The sequence below is a fragment of the Trichosurus vulpecula genome, chromosome 5 (assembly GCF_011100635.1).
Source record: "Trichosurus vulpecula isolate mTriVul1 chromosome 5, mTriVul1.pri, whole genome shotgun sequence".
NCBI lineage: Eukaryota > Metazoa > Chordata > Mammalia > Diprotodontia > Phalangeridae > Trichosurus > Trichosurus vulpecula.
In genome coordinates this window covers 226,924,857-226,942,166 of record NC_050577.1, presented here as the reverse complement: position 1 = coordinate 226,942,166, position 17,310 = coordinate 226,924,857, and the positions used below count along the sequence as shown (strand labels likewise).

At 36.6% G+C, this 17,310-nt stretch overlaps 1 protein-coding gene across 3 annotated transcripts in view; it reads left to right on the top strand.

Annotated features, from left to right (window-relative positions):
- Positions 1-16,128, top strand: part of TMTC3 (transmembrane O-mannosyltransferase targeting cadherins 3) — a 65,296-nt gene extending 49,168 nt beyond the window's left edge. For all 3 annotated transcript variants that reach the window (XM_036760066.1, XM_036760067.1, XM_036760068.1), the window contains 3 exons: positions 4,871-5,040; positions 6,716-6,942; positions 13,436-16,128. In XM_036760066.1, the coding sequence (XP_036615961.1) occupies positions 4,871-5,040; positions 6,716-6,942; positions 13,436-14,250 (1,212 nt within the window). In that variant the 3' untranslated portion in view covers positions 14,251-16,128. The remainder of the gene's footprint in view (positions 1-4,870; positions 5,041-6,715; positions 6,943-13,435) is intronic.
- Positions 16,129-17,310: the final 1,182 nt, after the last annotated feature.

Below are 17,310 nucleotides of genomic sequence, written 5' to 3'. Positions count from 1 at the left end.
ATCCCCCCCTCTCTTATCCATTTCCCCAGACTTTCCTGTGGGGTAAGATACCCAATTGAGTGTGTATATTATTCCCTCCTCAAGTCAAATCTGATGAGAGCAAGATTCACTCATTCTCCTTCACCTGCCCCCTCTTCCCTTCCAACAAAACTGCTTTTTCTTGCCACTTTTATGTGAGATAATTTACTCCATTCTGTCTCTCCCTTTCTCCCTCTCTCAATATATTCCTCTCTCACTCCTTAATTTTATTTTAGTTTTTAGATATCATCCCTTCATATTCAACTCACCCTGTTCCCTCTGTCTACATATACATATGTATGTGTGTGTGTGTGTGTGTGTGTGTATATATGTATGTGTGTGTATGTATATATATATATATATGTATGTATGTATGTATATTCCCTTCAACTACCCTAATACTGAGAAAGGTCTCATGAATTACAAACATCTTCTTTCCTTGTAAGAATGTAAACAAAACAGTTCAACTTTAGTAAGTCCCTTATGATTTCCCTTTCTTGTTTACCTTTTCATGCTTCTCTTGATTCTTGTGTTTGAAAATCAAAATCATTGAAAAAGTTTGAAAGTCCTCTATTTTATTGAAAGTCCATATTTTGCCTTGGAGCATTATACTCAGTTTTGCTGGGTAGGTGATTCTTGGTTTTAATCCTAGCTCCATTGACCTCCGGAATATCATACTCCAAGCCCTTCGATCCCTTAAGGTAGAAACTGCTAGATCTTGTGTTATCCTGATTGTGTTTCCACAATATTCAAATTGTTCCTTTCTGGCTGCTTGCAGTATTTTCTCCTTGACCTGGGAACTCTGGAATTTGGCAACAATATTTCTAGGAATTTTCTTTTTGGGATCTTTTTAAGGAGGCAATCAGTGGATTCTTTCCATTTCTATTTTACCCTCTGGCTCAAGAATATCAGGACAGTTTTCCTTGATAATTTCTTGAAAGATGTCTAGCCTCTTGTTTTGATTATGGCTTTCAAGTAGCCCAATAATTTTTAAATTATCTCTCCTGGATCTATTCTCCAGATTAGTGGTTTTTCCAATAAGATATTTCACATTGTCTTCCATTTTTTCATTTTTTTCGTTCTGTTTTATAATTTCTTGATGTCTCATAAAGTCACTAGCCTCCATTTGCTCCAATCTAATTTTTAAGGTAGTTTTTTCTTCAGTGGTCTTTTGGACCTCCTTTTCCATTTGGCTAATTCTGCCTTTCAAGGCATTCTTCTCCTCATTGGCTTTTTGGAGCTCTTTTGCCATTTGGGTTAGTCTGTTTTTTAAGGTGTTATTTTCTTCAGTATTTTTTTTTTGGATCGCCTTTAGCAAGTCATTGACTTGTTTTTCATGGTTTTCTCACATCATTCTCATTTCTCATCTCAATTTTTCCTCTACTTCTCTAACTGGCTTTTCCAAATCCTTTTTGAGCTCTTCCATGGCCTGAGACCAATTCATATTTTTCTTGGAGGCTTTTGTTGTAGGCTCTATGACTTTGTTGACTTCTTCTCGCTGTATGTTTTGATCTTCTTTGTCACTAAAAAAAAAGATTCTGTAGTCTGAGTCTGTGTCGTCCTTTTGCACTGCCTGGTCGTGTTCCCAGCCAGCTACTTGACCTTTTGAGCTTTTTGTTAGGGTATGACTGCTCATAGAGTAGAGAATACCTTATCCCAAACTTTAGGGGCTGCGCTGCTGTTTTCAGAGCTACTTCTCCATCACTGCAAGCTCTGCCACAGTAGTGCTCCTCCTCCCCCACCAACTAGGACCATGACCCAGATCCAAGCAGGGCAAAGCCAGAGAACTGTGCCTCTGTGCCAGCAACGCACTCCCTGCACTCCCGCTTTGATCTACTGCTTGATTCCTCCCACCGTGAGGGTCAGGGAATCCCGAAGCAGCTGACACTGAAGCTCTGGAAGCCACCGCAGGAGCTTCCTACTACTGCTGCCACCACTACCACACCACCTCTGCCACCCCCAGGACTGGGGCCAGACTGCTCTCTAACCCGATCCAGCAGTTTTCCCCACTAACCTGCTCCGTGGTCTTTGGCGTTTGTGGGTTGAGAAGTCTGGTAACAGCTACAGCTCAGTGATTCATGGCCCTAAGGCCTCCTCTGGCCGACTCCCAGTCTGATCTGTGCTGGTATGGCCCACTCTGGGCTGTGCTTTGTTCCCAGCACGGTGTGATAGACTCTTCCCATCAACCATCCAGGCTGTGCTGGGCTGGAGACCTGATTCCGTCTGGTATTTCGTGGGTTCCACAGCTCTAGAATTTGTTCAGAGCCATTCTTTACAGATGTTTGGAGGGAGCCCTTAAGCACGTCCCTGCTTTCCAGCCGCCATCTTGGCTCTGCCCTCCATAAAATAAAAATCTTATAAAGAATGATAATGGTGTTAAGTACAGCAAATACCAATAGAAAAGCAAGACGTTTTCTTCCCATGAAGCTCACATTCTAAATTAAGGGAAACAACACATATAGGACATCCATGAAAGAATCATCTACATCCCTTGCCTCATCACTTAGTCCGTTTTCCATCTCATTTCTAATACTAGTCATTGAAACTGCCGTCATCTAATCTATAGATAAGACTCCTACCCAGTCTCCTATACAGTGTCCTTCATAGCAAACAGGAAGGAGAAGAGGTAGGTGAGAGTGAGGTGGAAGAAAGTTTACAGTAGCCCACAATGCTAGGGTGAGCACAACATAAACTGTTGGGCATGAAGGTAGCAAGGGGGGATCTTTTCAAGGAAAAGGGACACAAAAGCAAAATGTCTATTGGCCTGGAAGCAGCCTACTTCTACAAAACAACGTAAAACACACTAGGCAAGAGACCCTACTTAGGATCTTATATGCCCATACTAAAGGCATATAAGGATGAAAATAAGAGAACAACAAAAAGAAGAAAACTGACAGATGTTGCAAAGAGTTCTATGATAATTTTTTTGTATCATCAGAGACAGAAGAGCTACCATGCTGCGACTCCTAGACTCCCGAATGTGCTCATAGAGAATGTAGAAATCATGGTACTGCAAATAAGAAAAGCAGCAGGACTGAACCACTGTACGTAGAATAGATCTGTACTGGAGGTATCCCAATTATGAAGGCATTGAGGAATCAATTCACAGGATATCTGAAGGAAAGAGAGAAGACCAGTGGCTTCCTTATTAGTCTTCCTGCTTCAAAGTTCTCTCCCCTTCATCTTTAATACTATTGCCAGTGATTTTACTGGAGTGCAGATTTGATCATTTCATACTCATGTTCATGAAACTTCACAGGCTCCCTGTTACCTCTAGAGAAAAAAAAATATTTTTTTAAACCTCACTTTACTTTTAAAGCCCATAACAACCTGGCCTCAACCTATCTTTCCAGCTTCATTATAGATAGTGCTTTTTCCCATACTCTGCAGTCCAGCCAGACTGCTCTCTGCTGTTCATCATACTTGATGTGCTTTGTTGTTGTTCTTTATTGTAGAGAATGACTCCCTCAGAGGGCCTAGGAAGAGGGATATGTAAGGAATTTTAAGTAACATAAAAACAAAAGACAGTAAGATTTATTTTAAAATAAAAAGAAGATAGCTCTCTCAGTGACTTTCTAACCGTAAGGCATAAAGCAGAGAGACATATGCCTGCCAAAGATATTTGCCATTGTCATGGAGAAGATTTTGTGCAAAATCTAAGTTATTGAGGAATTCTCCGTAATTGTTGTGGCCCTCCAGATATTCTTGTTTCTTGCTGATATTTTGCATGTTGCATAAAGGCACAGAACATTGATCTATAACCAGCCACCCATGAAAAACCCAGCAGGTGGTAAATGTCTGTTGCCCAGATTATGACAACAGTTAGAGAACCTGTAAAATTTATCCATAAGCTACAAATGGACAACAGAGTGGGCCCAGGATTAAACATGAAAATAGGTTGGATTGCCTTTGGAAAATTTCAGGCCATCTTTAATAACCCCAAACTTCTTCAAATGAATCATGTCTCATTTCAGTATTCTCCTATATGCCGTTGAGTCACAGAACATTACAGCCTCCAACAGATTAACACTGAACCAAGCATTCTGTCTCTTCAGTTTCTGTTATATAAGTTTTAGTCTCACAGAGAGTATTCGAATGAATGAATGAATAGGTTAATGAATAAATGGGAAAGAATTAATTGAGCACACTCAATTTGTGCCAAGTACTGAGGATCCAAATTGAAAAGCTGAACACTTTTTACTTTGAAGGAACTTAGGAAACAACACGTATAGGAAGGGTTCTGCTGCAGGACAGATGGAAGAGCACTGAGTTCTATAGTGTGTTATGGCAGGGAAGATGGTAAGATTTAGTACCCTTGAAAGTGTTGTAGTTGGTGCGTTCTTCATAATTGAAGTGGTTTCACTAGCCATGTCTACTCCCTAGCCCTCAGGTGAAGGGGCCCAAAACCTGGAAAAGAAGGGAGGTTAAGCATTCCCTGCAGCCTATTCTGCTTTACCTTCTGGTGCCCAGAAATAAAATGTTTTTAATGGGCTGGTCATGTGATGAGAGTGAGGGCTGTTCCATTGGTAGCTTTATGATGTTATTTAAAGGCGGGAAGGGGAGGAACAAGGAAGACAAATTTATGGGAAGACATAGGCATAGAGGGATCAAAATATGCATTGTTGGAGGAAAAGTCCATATGAAGATCGTACATCCATAGATCGTGTTAAGTTTTCTATTTTTAAATTGATTATGTTGGAATAATGTCATACTTATTATTAAATTTATCTTGAGTGGATATTCTTTATATGGCTTTTAATTTAGTCACCAGATGTGAATGCTTTGTCTCTGACTTGGAATTTCTTTTGCCTTAGTAGTAAAAGTCATAAAAGTACTTTTTTTTTTTAACTAGATCATTCCAGGTAAAAAATACGCTGCACGAATTGCTCCCAACCATTTAAATGTTTATATCAATCTTGCTAACTTGATTCGTGCAAACGAGTCTCGACTTGAAGAAGCAGATCAGTTGTATCGACAAGCAATTAGCATGCGACCAGATTTCAAACAGGCCTATATCAGCAGGTATTGCTTTTAATTTCATACTATTCTTATAAAAGATTGTCTATTTTGTCTTTGAAAATAATTTTGGTTGAATTAGAAGGGTTATTTTCTTTTCCAGTAATCTGATCTTAAAAGATTTCTGCTTTTTTTCCAAGCAGAAACCTCTTAAGATGTTCCTTAATTACAAATCAACTGTGTGTGCCTCCTAATTCTTTGCTTTTCACTAATAAACTTTTTCAAAGTACCTAGGAAATAATTGACTTAATAAGTTCCTTTTTTTTTCTTGCCTTCAAACTCAACACTGTTATATTAAGATCATTTATATTGTGCGTGTGTGTGTGTTTACACTTACACAGCACACACACACACACACAAAATCGTTTAACAGTTCACTGTCCCCTACCCTTGAATACCTTGCTTCCTCATCGTAGAGTTACCTTGCTAATAATCCTCAGACTTGGGATCACCCCCACTACCTTTCTTCTCTGTCCCTTACTTCATGTCATCAAACACTGCTGGAAAAAAAAAAAAACTCATGAAGCTATCCAAATATGGTACATTATAAATTCATGCTACCCAACCTGAATGAGACCCTTGCCAGTAGGTAGCAGTCCTATTCATTCCTGATTAACTCCTTATCACATCTTCAGAGCAGCTGTTAGAAACCCTGCTTCTCTCCCCTGAAACCCCAAACTCACTTGTACTTTCCTTCTGTAGATGATCTTGGCTCCCACTCTGTTATTGAAGTCATCTCCCTTGAACTCCTTATTCACCACTCAAAATCTCTCTCCACCTAGTTAGATGTCCTTAATAAGTTAGACAAGGAAGCCCTGCATCTCATCACTTCCCGACTCTGCCATGATCTTGTTCAGTCAGTCATTCCACTTTGGAGGGAAGGGAATAAGCATTTATTAAGTGCCTACTATGTGCCAGGCACTCGCCTGAGCACTTTACAAGTATTGTCTTATTTGATCCTCACAATAGCCCTGTGAGGTAGGTGCTATTAAAATATCATACTTTTAAGAATCTTACATTCTAAAAGAAGAGATGAGTACTTACGTGAGTATATACAGAGTAAATAAAAAGTAAAAAAATGAAAACATACAAGGCAATTTGAGAAGAGAGAGCATTAGCATGGGACAATCGAGAAAGGCTTTGGTTTGAGCTGCCTCTTTATTCTCACTCATATAATCTATTTCCATAATATTCTTGGGTGCCTGTCTATATGGTATCTTCACTGATGTCTTTTTTTTCTTTTTGATAAAACCTTCTTGGCATGTGTAGTTCAGCAATCATTGTCATGTTTAATTATATTTACTTTGACTTCTTACTTAAGCCCTCCCTGAAAATACCAGAGCAGATCCTTCTCTCCCTCTCATTATCTTCCTCTCCCTCCTCTCTTTTTTTTTTTCTCTATTCAACTAACATCTTAAAAAAGCTGACATGCATTTTTTCTGTTTTTAGTTACTTTATGTCCTAACACAGCAAAATACATGTTAAACATAGAAGTATAGATACAGCCATAATCTCTAATTGAGATTAAGTGTTTTTTTGGTTTTTTTTTTTTTTTTTTTTTGAGAGAAAAGTTAAAAGGAGGAGAGTGTTTAGGAAAGCTTAACTTGGCAAAACGTTTTAAGTTGGAAGTATAAGTGTGATACTATAAATAAACTAAAGTTTTGATTTTCTTCTTCCACAGAGGAGAATTACTTTTAAAAATGAACAAACCTCTAAAAGCAAAGGACTCATATCTTAGAGCATTGGACCTTGACAGAAGCAATGCAGACCTTTGGTATAACTTGGCAATTGTTAATATTGAACTTAAAGAACCAACTGAAGCCCTTCGAAACTTTGACCGGGCTTTGAAGATGAATCCTAATCATAAACTAGCACTATTCAATTCTGCCCTGCTCATGCAAGAATCAGGTATGTTGCCATATCTAAAATGCATTTCTAGTTAAACTAGGGTTCCCTCTTCCCAGTAAAATTAAACCTTATTATGTTTGTGATTTGTCATAATTCAAAAATCTGTTTAGTATTTACCCTTTTAACAAACTTCACATACACCACAAATCAATGGTTTAATTAAAATTATAAAAGTAGAGTGAATTTTTAAAACACTTAAAATTTTTCTAGCATCATCAAACAATAAAGCATTTAAATGTGATGTTATACTAAATACAAATAATTCTTATATGTTTGTTAAAATGAGATTCTTAGGAAGTAATGTTTTGCCACATTAATTTTTCTAGTCCCTAATGATTTTTTTTTTATTTAATGTTTATTCCAGTTAACTATTTCTGTCTCTTCCCAGCCCCTAATCCCCCACCCCTACCTACTATAAAGTACATGAGGGAAAATACTTTTTCTTATCAGAGCAATGCATCCACCCCCAGGACATAACATACTAGGTGTTTGATACGTTTGTTTAAATCATGATTATTTTGTAAGGGAAATCCCATTCAAAGTAACTGCAAAATTCATAAAATGTCTAGGAATCAACTTTTAATTTGGAGGGAGGGAAAGGCTAGAATCTCAAGAGAAGTAATAGGGGAAAAATAGGAATATAAGGGAGTAGCATTTCCAAACCTTAAATTATATTATAGAGTAGTAATCATCAAAGCTAATTGGTATTGTTTAAAAATAGAAAAGTAGATAATTAGTTCAGACTAGGAAGAATCAGGAGGTACTAAGCTTGATTGTACAGTGTTTGATAAAGTCGAGAACACTAAATTTCTTCAGAAAGGACCTTTTATTCGAAGAGAATTGTTAAGAAAACCAGAAAGTAGTTTTACACCAGTATTTTATGCCATATAACATAATAAGCTCAAAATAAGTACATTACCTGAAGATTAAAAGTCACACCATAAAAAAATTAGAGAACAGTATTAAATGCTTTCATACATAATGGTGTTGGGGAATAGTTCTGAACCAAACAATAGAAGCAATCACAACATTAAAAAGAAACTTTTGGTTACATGAAATTGTAAAAAAATATTTTATGAACAAAATCATTGCAGCTAGGATAAGAAGGGAGTCTTGTCATTTGTGAAAACAACTTCATCTCAAGTGTCTTAGGTAGGATTTTGCTATCCAAGATGGAATATAAAGTCATTTATTAAGTACTTATTTATGTGCCAAGCACTGTGCTAATCCAAGAGATCCAAATAGAAAAGCAAGACTCCTGCTCTCAAAGATCTCCTATTCTAATTGTGGAAGACAATATAGGAGAAGTCGGCAACCAGTCAAATGGCAAAACCTGGTGGTCCTTACTGTGCTACAGCGAGGCAGATGGCAAGGCCCAGGTCCCCTTAGCATTCTGTGGCAGTGCAGATGGCCCTGCCCCCAAGGTCTGAAGGCTAACATAGCAAGGAAGGGAAGGCACAGTTGTCCCTAGGGCAAGGTGGCTGCAACAAGACAAATGACAAAATGTAACAATCCTCCATCTTACCAGGATTGTATCTGGTGGTTGCCCACTTATCGGAGGAGTGTCCATGAACATGCCCATCCGTTAGACCGGGACCTCAAGGTCTCAAGACTTGGGAAGGGAAGAACATGGAGGGCACTGGGCCCTCAGGCAGATGGGAGTCTGCCTGAGATTATTGGAGGAGAGGCCTGTACCATTCTGGTCCTGTGACATAAATATGTAACAAGTGACATTCCCCAGTGGTCAAAGGATATCTTTTCCAAATTTGAATTACAAAGTGTTAACAGCCATGTGAAAGATTGCCTCAGATTGCCAAAAGAGAAATGCAACGAAAACAACTCTGCAGTTTCACCCCCTTATCAAACAAATTAGCAAAGATGATAGAAGATAGATCAAGTCAATGCTGAAGAGGCCTCAGTAAGTAAGATGTATACAGAAGTAAGATGAATACATTAATACACTATTGGAGGAGCTTTGAATTGATATACCTATTCTGAAAAGTAATTTGAAATTGTGCTAAGAAAATACAAAAATACCCTGGTAGGTCATTGTATACCAGAGTACTCATAGAAGCACTTTTTGTGGTAGCAAACAACTGGAAACCAAGTAAATATCCCTCAATTAGGTAAAAAGGAGGTTACTGTTCCAAAAAGAAATGATGCCTGAAGAATTCTCGAGAAGCATGAAAGATTTATACAAACTGATGTATTATGAAGTAATCAGAACCAAGAAGATTATACACAAAAGGACTACAGCAACATAAATGGGGGTGGGGAGAGAGCCTCAGCAATGTATAATTAAGTGACCGAGCTTGGCCTGGAAAAGAGTTGAGAAAGTAAACCTTCCTCCCTTCTTTGTTAGGGTGGAGGACTATGAATGTAGGGTATTGTGTATGCTGTCAGACTTGGTTTATGTGTTGGTTTGGATTTTCTTTTTTTCTTTTTTCTTTCTTTTTTTTGTTCTTTGTTAAAAGCTCTTTTGAGTGGAGGAAGAGAGGGGGATATATTTAGAAATGAAGGTAACAATGTAAATTTTTTTTTTTGGTTAAAAAAATGTTGAATCAGTACTAAGCAACAGTCTGTTAATCTCATTTATATTTTATGCCCAAATATAATGATAGTTTTTAGTTTAAATGTTTGTAATGCACTCTGTCCTGTCTGATTATATAGGTGGCTCAGTGGATAGAATGCTGGGCATGGAATCAGGAAGACTGAGTTCATATCTGGCCTCAGACACTTTACTAGCTGTGTGACCCTGGGCAAGTCACTTACCCTTTGTTTGCCTTAATCCACCAGAGAAGGAAAACTGGCAAACCAGTCCGTTATCTTTGTCAAGAAAACTCCATGGACAGCGTCCATGGCATCACAAAGGGTTGGACGTGGACTGGAGAGCAATGAAATTTTACCATGTAACTAAATAAAGGGGTTTTTACAAACTCTCTTAAACATTTTTTCCTCTTCTATTTTTTTAAATTGTTTTTTACATCCTTTTTTTCATTTTTTTAAAGACTAGGTCTTCATATCTCTCCCAGTCAGGAAATGCAGTAGCTGCTCAGGGCCCCATCAAAGTATTGATTAGTGTGGAAGCTTCAACTTGCTTCATTTTTCCAGCCTGGGCCTTTTCACCACACCTTAGGTTCCCTGGTGCTCCCGGACTCCTAAAAGCTCACCAAATTGGTGCTAGACCTAGCGTACTCACCCTATTAGTTCTAGCTGTAGTGCAGATCAGAACTTCCAAACTATGTACCAGCCTCAGCCTCCCCAGTATCCAGACTGCAGAAGCATACTGCCATACCCAGCATCACTGTCATTTCCAAAAATATCCCTCCCCCACTTTATTCAGCAAGCTATCCCTTACAACAGAAGATAAAAAAGAAAGGAAAAAGGAAATTCAGCCAACCAACCAATAAGTCACGGAAATCTGACAGTGTGTACAATGTATTTTATAACTGTTTATCCCCACCTGTTCAAAGAAGAAAGAGATTTGCATTTTTTTTCAACTCTTCCCTGAGGCCAACCTTCTTGGTCAATAGAACTATACAATGCTCTATTTCATGTTTTTATTTTTTCCATTTATAGTGTTATAGTCATTGTTAGTTTTAGTTTGAAATATTTTGTGTACCTGTTATATTTAACCCTCTTAATTGTAAGTTCCTTAAAGATAGGTATTGTGTCTTTAACTCTTTCAGTATCTAACACAGAACTTTAAATGTAACAGACTCTTGTTGACTAAGCATTCTGTCCAGGAATATCACATGTTTTTGGTATAATTTTTATTTCCATTCTTTGTTATATTTCCAAAAGCAGGAAAGGAGGGGGACTTTCGTTCCATGGTTACATAACATAGTAAAATCATTTATGGCTATTTGTCCAAGATGACATCTTGTTTTTTACTACTGTATCACTTACTCTTAGACCGAATTGAAAATAACTTTAGTGGTAATCTAATTCAACTTCATAAGGCAATTAAAAATTTATTTTAGTTTCTGTGGTATAGTTATTCCTAAATTTAGTTTTGATTATACTTCCTTTTCTATATGTTGGAAAATGTTTTCATTGGTTTCTGTTATTATAGTTTTTCATTGAAATCTGCTAAATTCTTTTGAAATGATGAGTGACTAATTTTTCCACTCACATTATGAAGCTTAAAGTAGACTTGCCATCAGTCTCAAAGGAAACATGTTCTGAATACATTTTTATTAATTTTAAAAAGTATGTGTTAATGAAAAGATAAGGTATACTAGATTTTTTGAAGCCATGATTGCTATTAATATAGTAAAGGAAGTTCCTAACACTGTATTATGTTCCAGCCATTTGTAAGATAGCTATATGGTACTTAAAATTCATACACCAATATAAAGTGTTATAAATGATGGTTTGGTGTTCTCTCCCTGCCCCACCCCCACCCCCCAAAAAGGACCCTTTAATCTGTAATGAAGTTGAACTCCAGTATAAATAGTGACCTGAACTATTCCAATTACCAAGATTTTTCCAGAGAGAGAGATGTGATTAGAGGCTCTGGTAGCAGGGGTGAGAACTCTGTTCTTTGGATTGTCAATATTAATGATGACTTCAGAGCTTTAAATGATGCATGATTTTATCACTATGGTTATTCCCACCACTAGTATGTCTCAGCCCCATCTTAGTGGATGGTTTTCAGAAGTTATTGTGGCTGAAAAATATAATCACCTGGTAACTATCCTTCTTCTGATGAGCATCTCTCAATTTAGTTAAAGCCGATTCTTTCTTGGATCACATACACACACATGTCACTGAACACAATTATTAAAACTTTGCCAGCTTGGTAAGTCTTACTAGAGTGTGTAGACTACTGATAGAGCCTTCAAGAAGTCCACATCATTGATGAGCTATCAGGATGGTGCTTTGTAGGAGGAATGATAATTTGTGGGAATATTATCCATTTTGCTAGTTTATAACTTTGCTCATTAATGTGTAATTTTTCCTCTTATACTCTTGATGGACAGAGAGATCACTTACCTATATGATAATGTAAGTTATTTCAGTTCTGATACCTAATTTTGATTTCATTTTCCATGAGATTAAACATTTTAATTTATAAAATGTTTGAGAACAGTATTTATGCAGCAGCAAAGTATTTTACATTTCTCTAGGCTTGAAATTAATTTTGTTCAAAATTACATTCACAGCTTTAGAGAGAGGATTCCATTGGTGTTATTAACCCTTTGGAGATAGGAAATTACTGTAGGCATCATCTAGTTTAGCCCACTGATTTTACAGATGAGAAAGCTGAAGGAGACTGAGTGACTTGCCAAAGACTTAGAACCAAAGTTTGCTGACAATCCGGATGTTCTTTGTATTATAGCACGCTGCCTAAAACCGAATTAGGAGTGCCCTCTTTGTGCGTGACATCCTTTGCTTTTGGTAACTCAATTCAACAACATGTTAGGGAGGATGAAATATTTACCTCCATAGGAAAAGCAGTGAATTCAGTGAAATAAAAGAACCCCTTTCTTCCAGAGAAGCTATTATGAGGATAGGTGGGTTTTTTCCCTAGATCTGCTTTTAATTAATATTTCTTTTTTATGAGACCATAATTTGGAAGGAAGCTTAGATGTCAGCCTCCTCATTTTTACATGAGCCTCAAGAGTGCTTAAGAAATAAGTGGCATCATCAGGATTTAAACTCAGCTCCTCTGACTCCAAATTAAGCACATTCCACTGTACCACCTGCCCCATTCATTTGCTACAGTTACTGTCCTAGTTGATTTTTTTTAAACACATTAAACAAATAATAGTGTCATGAATTATTTTCATTTGATTCTTACAACAATACTATATTTTCTACAAATCAAGTGTTTATCAAGTACCTTCTAATGCCAATAAGGAAAATGAGGCTTAAAAAAGGTTACTGCCTTACAATCATCTGACTAATGACAGAACCAAAATTCAGACCCCTGGTTCTTGTCCCTAAGCTTCAGTGATCTTTCCGTTCCTATTAAAAAAAAGTGAAATGTCCCTCTACCTCCCACCAAACAGATCGAAGTCTTTAGTTACTCAGAGTTGTGTTTCAACTTCTTTGTTTGGTCTACTTACATGGCTTTTGAAACCAGTAATAACATTTTTAAAAGCTATATCCAGGCAAATCAGTCCTTTATGAATTCTCAGGGTACCATTTCTGCTTTACAGGAATGTTTCTGAGCCATTATTCTGAGAATCTGGCAAACTCTCACTATCTTCCTATGGCATTGGTTGTGCAAAATTAGTACAAGGTTTTATATTTTTCCTTTACATTTAAAGAACTAACTCTGGTCCCCCAAGCCTTCTTCTCACACCCTGGTGGTAAAGTGCCACAAGCAGTTGTCAGAGGGGAGAATTGTGAAGAAGGTGATTATATTGCTTTCCCAGGTTCCTGGATTCTAACCAAAAATACTTGCCAAAGGATGGGTTTACTGAGTTTACCTCATTGATGACATAAGAATTTCAGTTTTTGGTTTTGCTTTTATAATCCTCAGGTGAAGCTAAAGTTAGGCCCGAAGCAAAGAAACGACTGCTCAGCTATATAAGTCAAGAACCCCATGATGCAAACGGCTACTTCAATTTGGGGATGCTGGCAATGGATGATAAAAAGAGCAGTGAAGCAGAGATGTGGATGAGGAAAGCCATCAAGCTGCAGGCAGGCTTCAGAAGCGCCTTGTTCAACTTGGCTCTTCTGTATTCTCAGTCCTCGAAGGAGTTAATGGCTTTGCCTGTCCTGGAAGAGCTCCTTCGCTACTACCCTGATCACATCAAAGGTCTCATTTTGAAGGGAGACATTCTGATGAATCATAAGAGAGACATAGTTGGAGCAAAGGAGTGTTTTGAAAAGATTGTAGAAATGGATCCCAACAACGTCCAAGGAAAACACAATCTTTGTGTGGTTTATTTTGAGGAGGGGGATTTATTCAAAGCAGAAAAATGCCTACTTGAGACACTCGATTTAGCACCACATGAAGAATATATACATCGTCATTTGAATATAGTGAGAGTCAAAATTTCGTCTTCTGGTGCTGGAGAACGGTTATATCTTCCACCAGCTGGGACCACACGTGTAGAAGGGGGCAAAAAAACTCAATTTGAAAACTTAGAAGAAATAAAAAGTGAACCTAAATCTACCGAGACAATGAAAAATGATAATAACGAAAATCAATCTAAATCAGACACACAATTAGAAGAAAATACAGACAAAGAAAACAAAAAAACAACGAAAGAAATCAGTGACATTGAAAAGAAAAGAGTTGCTGCTTTAAAAAGACTAGAGGAGATTGAACGTATTTTAAATGGTGAATAGCCTTATTCTTTATCGTGATAACAATGATATGGAAAATACTTTAATTTGTGGCATTTAAATTAAAGTGTGCTCAAACTGGGTGTTTTGAAAAATGGAAAGAATACATAACACCCTATAATAAGTTGTTTCTCTATCTGTGGAGAATAATATATCAACTAAAATTTATGTATTGGGTTGAATATGGGGTTGTTCTGAATATGAGAGAAATTTATTAAGTCACAAGTGGAGAAATCACTGTTTTTAAAGCCCAGGGGAAAGGTCTGATGGCAGAAATTTTTCAGATGGATATTCTCAATTAGAAAATACTTTAAGAACTAGATGGGGATCCTACCGAACAATTCCAATATGTGCAGCTTTATTCCTTGCAACCCTTTTTTATTTACCTATTTCTTATGGATTTTAGTCAGTTTTCACCCAGTGGAATCTGACTAGATTAAAAAAAATTACTTGACTATATTTTTTTTTCAGTGTATCACTTGATCCTCACTAATCAAAAGCTTTCCTCTGTGAAAAAAACACTGGCTTAGTTTGTATGTGGGGTTTTTTTTAGCATTTGTTTTCAAAAGAAATAATGAAAAAAAAAATTTTAAAGCAACTAATGTGTAGGGTGTAAATACATTATTTCAGTATATATTTTCACAATTGTACAGTTATCCGGCAGTACTGTACAAAAAGTTTTTCAAGCCTCTGTAACTGAAATATAGCTTTCCAGTAGTACTCTTAGATAATTTTACTGCCTTTTCTTTTGAGAAAGCATACTTATTATTTAGCACAACTGGTAAATCATACAATTGTTATAACTCCACATTATCCTTTGTCTTTCACTCCCAAAAAATCCTTAAATTTTAATATGTGCACCTTCATAAGGCCAGAGGATCACAGATTTAGGACTGAAGGCCATCTAGTCCAACTACCATACTTTACAGATTGAGGAAACCAAAGCCCAGGGACATTGATGTGCCTGATGTCACAAGGGGAAGAGAGGTGGGAGATAAATGGTCCGTGGCCTCTAACTCTAAAGCTACTGAGCCTTCCATTGTATCAAGCTTCTTCCCATAATCTTGGACCATAATAGCAGTAGTTTTATTTAAAGCTTACAACTGTTCTGTGGGCAGCTAGGTGACACAGTGGATAGAGCACCCCGGAGCTTGAATCAAGAAGGCTTACCTTCCTGAGTTCAAAACTGACCTTAGATACTTCCTAGCTGTGTGACCTGGAGGAACTCACTTCACCCTGTTTGCCTCAGTTTCCTCATCTGTAAAATGAGCGGGGGAAGGAAAGGACAAACCACTCCAGCATCTCTGCCAAGGAAACACCAAATGGGGTCACAGAGAGTCAGACACAACTGAAAGGACTCAACAAAGTCCTTTCCCAAAGTCATCTGGTCTTATTTAAAGTAATGAGGTTTATGGTTTTAAAATTATATGCTCATTGAACAAATATTTATTAAGCTAATATTTGTTGGCAGTTCAACAATAAGCCACTAAAGCCAGTGTTATTTAATCGTGAGGAAAAGAAAATGACTTCTGGTTTCTTTTTAAGCACTAAATTCTGTTTTTTTGTTTTTTTTTTAATTTTAAATATTTATTTTGACTACTGATTCATTAAAATGTCCATTGTTTTATTAAATACATCTGTTTTCATTCCTTCTCTGTGAACGTTTTTCTCAGACAATCAAACTACTATTTCAAAGAGTTATCTTTTCATATATGTTTTGCTGGGTTAACTAAAAATGCTTCCTTATCCACCTTTGTCAGATGTTTTCAAAAATATTGTGAATATCATAAGAATCAATTTGATGGTCATTTTTAACTGTAACTTTCTGGAATTTTAAACCCAGGAAAAAAATATACGTGTTTCAAAATAAATAAAAGTAAATATTTTTTTTCTTTTAAACATTTTTTATTAAGGTTTCTATGAAGAAATTTTTAAAATCTGTATAAAAGTAGTTTTCATTTAGAATATTCTAAAGCTCCATTGTCATCACCGACTAGGGCTTATAATTTCTAATTAAATATTTCAGAAAATAATTCATGGTACTTTTCAGGACAGTTTTATAAACTGTTCTAACAGGCATGGATTGTGCTGGTGACCCAATTTTATTGGGTACATAGAGGATTTACTGCAAATCATTTTAGAGTCACTGAAGGAAACCCCTATACCCACCACTAAGAACTCTTTAAGCAGAGATGCTTAGTTTCTAGGTTCACCTTGTGTGCTTGTATCTAGGGAGATATGATGCCTATTAATAGCCATATGTGAAAATGAGACATAATGAATAATCTTTGCACTTCTCAGAAATTTCTGAGTGGAAATGCCAATGAAATCCAGTAAGGAAAAGTGAGGCTAAAAGAAAAAACAATCCTTGTAGGCTTTGGTGGGGGTGGGGGGGGGGGGGGCGGGGAGAAATGTCTTCATAAAGCATTTAATGCTATTTTTGGCTTGTGAAGAATATATATTGAAGTTAACTAAACAATAAGGATTTTTTTAATGGAAAAACATTAAACAAGAACATGCCAATTCTTACATTATTTTGAAATATTTGGTATTTAATTCAGTCTAGTAAATTACACATCCTCGGTTCTCAAAGGAGTTAATGGCTTTGCCTGTTTTAGAAATACCAGAACCTTGCTATTCATTTAGTAAACTTTGGTTCATCTCTGACTCTATAATGCAGTGTTTTCACAACTCATTTCTTGAAAGCTATTTGTGTTGTACCTCTATTAAGATTTCAGTAGAATTTTGGTTACGTAAAAGAGGTATGTGTGTCATCACATTATTTTTTAGAACTTTAAAATGTGGTGGTTAGCATTACTTTGGGGGGTATGTGTAAAATGATTATTTCTTTTTTTTATCCCTTGTGAAGAAAATTATAGTAAAATTAAACGTTTTAAAATGAAAGAAAATTATTTTAAGATTTGTTGTGCAACTTTGATTTTTTTTTTGTCAACATTAAATCCATTTCTCTGAATTCAAACAAGAGGATTTGGGTAAACCCAGTAAGAGAAAAGTTTTCACAGGTTTGTGGAAATGTGAGAGTGATTAAAAAAAAAAATTCTC